This window comes from Vigna unguiculata, chromosome 8 (assembly GCF_004118075.2).
Source record: "Vigna unguiculata cultivar IT97K-499-35 chromosome 8, ASM411807v1, whole genome shotgun sequence".
Taxonomy (NCBI): Eukaryota; Viridiplantae; Streptophyta; class Magnoliopsida; order Fabales; family Fabaceae; genus Vigna; species Vigna unguiculata.
In genome coordinates, this window is record NC_040286.1 from 14,406,912 (window position 1) to 14,414,843 (window position 7,932).

Consider the following 7,932-nt stretch of genomic DNA (forward strand, 5'->3'; position numbering starts at 1 on the left):
TTGGCTGGGTTTTTTGTCTGTTATGCGAATGAACAATGGGCGAGGACTGAAAATCTCACCCAAGCGAGCTTGTCCTGCCCAGGTGAAATGAGCTAGGGCTCGCCCAGGAATTTTCGCGTGAGGGGTCGCTCAGGCGACCAACTCAATTTGTGTGAGCGAGCAACTCGCCCAAGCGAGGAGGATCTCGCCTAAGCGAGACAGTGCAGAGGCCACCGTTCCAGTATTTCGAGCCCTCACCTAGGCGATGAGAGCTCGTCTGAGCGAGAGACTCTCTCGCCTGAGCGAGACTTCTCTGCCTGAGTGAGGGGTTGGGCGAGAGTGCGGTCTAGTTTGGCATTCTTTTCCGATTTTGGATGGTTGGCATGTAATTATTAAGATTACTGTATGATGGCATGATGGGTTTGAGTATATATAATGAGGGGAGGCTTATATGTAATGAAGGGTGAGTTTGGCATGATCTTTTGTGGATATTCCATGAGGGGTTGGATACGTATATGGTCACAAATCGGGCATGAACAACGATGAACATTGATGATTGGAAATTTTGTGGCATGATATTGATGTGAGGGGAGACGATTCTCATGATTGGTAATAGGAGTTGGTACTGGTTGACATGTGATACAGGGGGGTTGTTTATGGATGTTGGTATGAATCTTCTATGCATGGTGTATGTGTTTACTTCTTGGCTGATTATATATGTTGGTAAGTGGTCAGTACGTAATCCCTTGGAGTCTCTAGGTGAGGCTTCAGGGTCGTGCTTCAGTGGTCGGGACGTAATTCCATGGCCCCTGTTAGTGGGTGTCTGTGGTGGTGCCCCATCTGTATGGTCTGGTAAGGATTCAAGGTAAGATTGCATCCTGACACTCTAAGGGGTCAGTTAGTCTCCCTTAAACGGACTGACTCCTGTGGTGAGAGTAGTAGGAGGCCTGTAATACATTAAAGGCTAACCTTGTGGTGAGGGAAATTGATTCATTGTAACACTTGTAACACACAGCTCGGAGGTGAGCAGCTCAGGGTGAGCAGAGGTATCCACCACAAGTGCAAGCATCCGCTGAATCCGACCAGATTGTATGTATCCGGATAAATCAAGTCGAGTCCTTAGTGTTTTGGTTTGAGAGTCATAACATGTTGAGTGGTTATGTATGGTTGACTGTGAAAGTGTATTAGATTTCTTGATGAAATTATTTTTGTGCTCTAACTTACCCTACTTTTATTGTTGTGTGTTCTGTTGTGTGGTACTCTCTTTTGCGATGATCATCAACTTGTTGGTGTGAGCAGATGCGAGGAACACCCGTGGGCAACAGGGAGGTGGTGGTTCTGCTGCATAGTCTGTGTGGATTGGTCTCTAATTTCTTTATGAGTTCCTTTAGGGCTATGACCTGTGTATTTGTTCATTCTTAGATTTATATACTTTTGATTAAACTCTTTATCCAGTTTTCTTTTAGGCATCGTGGTGTGCCTTGGGTTATAAGGAGTTGAGTTTCAAACTCCTGGATTGCGCTTGTATGTTATATTTATGTGACGCTACATTTAAATTCGCTTATTAAATTAAATGAGGTGTTACATTTAATAGGTTATCTGGGAGGATGTTGAGACTTATTTGTCACTATGTCTTGAAGAAAGACTTTTATAATTATTTATGGATTTTAATGTGTTCTTTTTCTAGCCTTTGTCTAATATAAGGATTTTAGAAGAAATTCTTTTTTTTTTTGGTTGTGTGTGGCATGTATTTTGGATGACCTGTAATTTGTTGATTATAGATATTACGTATTTTGAATATGGTTCTTAATGTCCATTAATTCATATATTGATTTGAGTGGTAATTATGAAGAAATAAATTTAAAATTTCTTTAAAGAATTAAAGTAATTTAATAACGCACTAACTCAACTGCAACTGCCTTCATTTTCTTTAACATTACTCTTAAAACTCTTCTATTTGGAAAACACAAACATTCTAATAGAGTCATTTCAAACTTCCTTATATCTTTTAGATTTTCAAAAGCACAAATTTTTCTCAAAAAAAAAAAAAAAAGAAAATCAAATTTCTTGGACACTTAAGAGTTTAAACTTGTTTTAGATGCCAAAATCTTAATTTCAATAATGGGCTGAACGCTCCAATATTGTAAAATTAAGATACTGAATATCTCTACTTTAAAATAGGAGACATAAAATATAAATTTAAAATAAATAAATAGGAAGATTGAAATTGTATTTTAACATAAATTGTTGTTCACCGTTAGATCGGTTCTTGATTACCTTATTTACTTATGAACATTTAGTTTTACACTTTATTGACATATATACCGTTCTTACTTTTTCCCTCGATCTGTCTCTGTTTCTAACTTTCTTTTTTTCCTTATAGTTTAAATCCATGTAAATCATGTCGCCACATGTAATTGTCGAAATGCAGGGAGAAATCACTTTCTTCCTATTTTTATTATGCTCATTCCTTCATGCATTTTGGTCATACTCTATGCGATTAAGATCTTTAGGTGGGGACATTCGCTAAAGCCAATCCAATCCTCGACTCACGTGCCTCCTCCTATCCCATAACAAACGTAAGTGTATTAAAGACAAAAGTAGCATAGTTAATTTTCTTCATTTGACTTGGGGAATAAACTATTTGGAAAAAAGATTGCTTTTTTGAGAGTGAGGAGCGGGCTAGGATCAGCCTTTAGTATACATGTTCCTGTTTTAGACAATAAAGATAAAAGATTTGTGAGAGAATTGACAAAGGGTGGGTTTCCAGTGAGGGTGTTGGAGGTTTAGGGGTGATGGGTTACATGGGTAGGTGTTGGTTGGTTGGGGTCATAATTGTGGTGGGCAGTGTTGGAGTGGAAGGGTATCCTGCTGAGGATTTGGTGGTTAAATTGCCTGGTCAACCTAATGTTGGCTTTAAGCAATTTGCTGGGTATGTTGACGTTGATGCCAAGCATGGAAGGAGCCTCTTCTATTATTTTGTGGAGGCTGAGCAAGACCCTGACAAGAAGCCCCTCACACTTTGGCTCAATGGAGGTTGGTTATGGACTTGTGTGTTATGTCACTCACCCCTTTCTACTCTTTTTCAATTGCCACACCCACTTGTGAATTTTCAAAACAAGCTTGGTTTCATAACTTCATTCATCACACCTGCATGGTTCTTTAACCCTGTGTAGCTTGTTCTGAGATTTGAGTTGGGTCAAGTGAATCATGATGTGGGTGCTCCTAAATGGAGTCAGTATGGTTCTTGAAACTTTCTGGTGTTGTTTGTTTGCAGAAGTTCTTTCTTTTTTCTTCGTGCTTTTGTTTATTTATTTATTTATTTATTTTGTTTTTTTTTTTTATTATTTTGAGGAGCCGTGATTATTTTGATTCCTTTTTCCTTTCTTTTCATGTCAAGCCAAGGAAGGTGTCATTGATTTGTCCACAAGTGATTCAAGTTGTGTTGTCTTTTTACTCTACCAAAAGTGCTGTTTGCTTATACTGTTGCTCTCTTTTGCAGAGCCCGCTGAATATCTGATAAAAAAAAAAGTGAAAACGGCTATGGTTTTCTGTAGTACCTATTTTTTGAAAATACTTTAACAGAGATTCTTCTTCAATGACTGTCAGTCACTCTATCACATAGCTCACAATAAAATTTACTCTAAGCATGGTTCATTTTTCTTTATTTTTAAGGGGAGCTATTGACAGTTGCCGTCTAGTAAGGAGAATTTTGTGAAATGTGCAAGGGTTTGTATGAATGAAAGTTGCAAAAGTGCTTTTAAAATTCCCTCACAAAACAAAAGGAAGAACGTAGAAATTGTTGCTTGGAAAAGAAAAGCAATTTTGTACTCTTCCCACTACTATCCAAACATGCTCTAATTGAAAATTTTCTCATGTTCACTGTAGACAAAACAGTACTTAGTCTATGTTTGTTTATTGGTTAATGCTGCACTAAATCATATACTTATATTTTTAGTTATATCATTGTCACCTGTGTGAGAAGACAGAGCTCGGCGTGTTTAAGGTTAATTTGGATATTTTAAACAACATTGCAATAAAATAATACTTACCCACGTGAATTTTTCACACTCTGTTAGTTTCAAAAGGAGATTACAATAATCTAGAAAAAAAAAAGCCAACAACTTCAATTGTTTTTCAGGCCCTGGGTGTTCTTCCGTTGGAGGAGGTGCTTTTTCTGAATTGGGACCCTTTTATCCTAATGGTGATGGACTTGGTCTCCGAAGAAATTCCATGTCCTGGAATAAAGGTATGAAACATACACATAATGTGGTTCAAATTGGAATCTTGATAATGTCACTTAAGATATGAGATAAATGTTGAGAAGTGTATAATCTGAAGGTTAAGAAAATATAACTTTTATTTATATATTTTTTGGAGTCACACTTTCCTGATATTTTTGTGATTTGTAGCATCCAATCTCATTTTTGTGGAGTCTCCTGCTGGAGTTGGTTGGTCATACTCAAATACAACTTCTGATTACAAAACTGGAGATCTCTCCACTGGTAACAAAATTGACCTATTTTCTCTTTTTTGTCATTTTCAGTTACTATGCTTATATTCTTTAAGGCTTCAAACTTTTATTTTTACATTATCCCCTGCCCCTTCGTTTTCCCATGTGTTCATCTAAAGCTGAGAAAGTGGAAAACGTTTTATAGAAGGACAAATTTGCATACAGTATTGTAGCTGCAGGTGTTCTCCAATCAAACGTTTGGAATTTTATTTCAGTAATTTACATTGGATGCATTGCATATTACTAAGGTGAAATTCTAAATATAATTGGAAAACAACACTGACAGTACCATGAGTACTATATGTAAGTTTCCTCCTTTATATAATTATCTGATTAAAATTTCACGTTATTCAAAGTGATACATATCGAGGAAGATATATTTCTTTAGATTCAAGCTGAGTGAATGAAATGGAAAAGAGATGAAGTTATTATTTGTGATTTAATGGAAGCAGTATGCATTGTAGATAGAATAATATTGAGCTAGATGAGTTGAAATACAAGAATAGATATTTGAATATATTAGGAAGCAAAGTTAGTGTGACACTTAATATGAAAAATAGGATAGAATCACCAAGCTTTGGCCTTGTGAGTGAAAGAATAATACAAGTGCAAGAAATATAGTCTATAGAGGTAAAAGACAAATAAAAAAATTTAAAATGATAATAATGTAAAAGACCTTGATCTAAATGCCCTTTGTGAAAAATGAGAAATTTTTGTGAGAACACGTATACATTTGTTTTTTGCAGCCAATGATATGTATTTGTTCATGTTGAAATGGTACAAGAAGTTTCCATCATACAGAACAAGAGAACTGTTCCTCACTGGAGAAAGCTATGCAGGTTAGAAAACTAATTATCATTCAGTTTTAGAATTTACTTGTTCAATTGAAGTTCCCTGATGAGAATCTCCTCTTTGAAAATATTCTATATAACTGACGTGGTTTAGTTAGACTACAGTTAGTTATGAAAATTTGCAAATGCTAGTAAACTGTGACATCATTCCTAGAGGGGTAGTGCTACAGTATTATAGTACCTAGTACCTACTTTTGTTTTTTATAGTTCATTGCCTTGAACTCATGATATATTAGGTTTCTTATTAAACTTTATTAAGTCATGCAGGACACTATGTACCTCAATTAGCTAATGTTCTCTTGGACCATAATGCTGGTTCAAGTGGTTTCAAATTCAACATCAAAGGAGTTGCTGTAAGATTCCATTCACCTGATTCATCATTTTCCTTGAATTTTCTGTTTGTGTTACAATTGGACAAGTCTCATTTGTCCCATATTTTAAAGGTCACATCGAATGCACCTTTTGTTTTTATTAGATTGGAAACCCACTTTTGAGACTTGATCGGGATGCACCAGCAACATATGAATACTTCTGGTCACATGGAATGATTTCTGATGAAGTTGGCCTTGCCATCATGAATGATTGTGATTTCGATGACTATTCCTATGAAACTCCTCACAACGTTTCTAATTCGTGCAACAATGCCATATATGAAGCAAATGTCATTGTTGGCAATTACATAAACAACTATGATGTGATTCTAGATGTTTGTTATCCATCCATAGCAGAACAGGAACTGAGATTGAAAAAGATGGTAGGCCTTTTACAATTTTGTTCTGGTCAAATGTTATTGGTATTACTTTTATTCTATGAACTTGTATGCTATAATATCCTTATAATTGAACGCAGGCAACAAAAGTAAGTTTAGGTGTGGATGTGTGTATGACTCTAGAAAGACGGTTTTACTTCAATCTCCCAGAGGTTCAGAAGGCTCTTCATGCAAACCGTACAAACCTTCCTTATAGGTGGTCCATGTGTAGTAAGTAAGTAAAGAAAACTTTACAATAGTCAGTGACTATGTCTTGAAAAGACATCAATGGATTAAAGAAGAATGATGTTTATTGATCTTAACTCTAAAGTAATGTCAGATTTTTTAATGTACTAAAACAAATATAAACATTTACTGGTTTATATAATATTTTTGTTATCAACACAATACAGGTATTTAGACCCATGTAAATTATGTCGGGTCAGGGCTTAAATTAATAGAGTAATACTATTAACTAACTTGCCTGAATATTCTATGTTTATGTTTAACTTAGATCCATGTTAAATTGAAGTGGTTTGTAGAGTACCTTTATCTAAGAGCATTTCAAGAAACTTATCTAAATTGATCTATATGCAACTGAGTCCAGTTTCTCTTGAGTTTTTTCGTGTTGTCATATGTGCTTTCAAAATACACTACTTTTCGATATATTTTAAAACATCAAATATATTTTAAAGGTACAACAGAGAACAGTACAATTTCTATGCAACTCCATCTTTCATATCTGTCTTGTGTTATTGATCATGTTTCTACTTTGTAGTTTTCTAAACTACAGTGACACTGATGGTAACATCAACATCCTTCCAATTCTCAAAAGAATAGTCCAAAACCATATCCCAGTATGGGTTTTCAGGTAACTTCAATGAAGGATAGACACCCTTATAGGGAAATCCCCTGTACCATTGGATACATAATAACCTTTTTGTTTATCTCAAATTGTTTAATGTTGAATGATCTCAGTGGAGATCAAGATTCTGTTGTGCCATTATTGGGATCTCGAACACTGATTCGTGAACTAGCTAATGAATTGCATTTCAAGATTACAGTCCCATATGGGGCCTGGTTCCACAAAGGGCAGGTACCTTAAAATATTTAGTTTTAAGAATGTTTTGCATTGTTAGTTTGTTCTTTTGCAATATGAATGAAGACAATTTGAGGAGCTAATTAAGTTATAATTTGATGGTGAATGGTGGCATGTAGGTTGGAGGTTGGGTGACTGAGTATGGAAATTTGTTAACTTTTGCAACTGTAAGGGGTGCTGCTCACATGGTACCTTATTCTCAACCTTCAAGAGCACTTCATCTATTCAGTTCATTTGTGCGTGGTAGAAGGTTGCCCAACACAACACATTCTTCCATTGATGATTGAAGGAAGACACTTAAAGGAGTTGTAGCAAAAAAATGGCATAGGAAGTGAGAGAAAAGACTGTTCCTTTATAAGTTCCTAGTGATTGTATGGAAACGAAAAGGAAAATTAACAAAAAAGAAATTATATTCTGTTGCTTTTACTTTCTTCATTTGGTACTAGCGCAGATTTCTTGGCCTCATTGGTAGGTGCATTGGGATTGTTTTGGAAAATGTAAGCGACTTTTGTTTCAGTTATATGAACTTATTTTTGGTGAAAAATGGATTCTTGAATAATGTCTATGAGGATAGAGCCAAATATTTTTAAGATTGTCTGGACTTAAGCAAACAATCATTTTGCTTATATTAATATAAATAATGTGATCCACTTATAAGTATATGGATACAAAACTGTTCCTCGAGAAGTTGGCTTGAAGTTAGTATGAATAGTTTTTGAGAACCAAATAAAGTCGACATGGA

The 7,932-nt window shown here is 35.5% G+C and overlaps 1 protein-coding gene across 1 annotated transcript; it reads left to right on the forward strand.

Annotated features, from left to right (window-relative positions):
- Nucleotides 1-2,458: 2,458 nt before the first annotated feature.
- Nucleotides 2,459-7,734, forward strand: LOC114193030 (serine carboxypeptidase-like 42). The gene is made up of 10 exons (XM_028082724.1): nt 2,459-3,015; nt 4,121-4,228; nt 4,392-4,484; nt 5,239-5,331; nt 5,611-5,696; nt 5,819-6,097; nt 6,193-6,326; nt 6,870-6,962; nt 7,070-7,187; nt 7,310-7,734. Exons 1-10 carry the CDS (start codon nt 2,775-2,777, stop codon nt 7,475-7,477), a joined length of 1,413 nt encoding a protein of 470 aa, XP_027938525.1. The 5' UTR covers nt 2,459-2,774; the 3' UTR covers nt 7,478-7,734.
- The last annotated feature ends 198 nt before the right edge of the window (nt 7,735-7,932 follow it).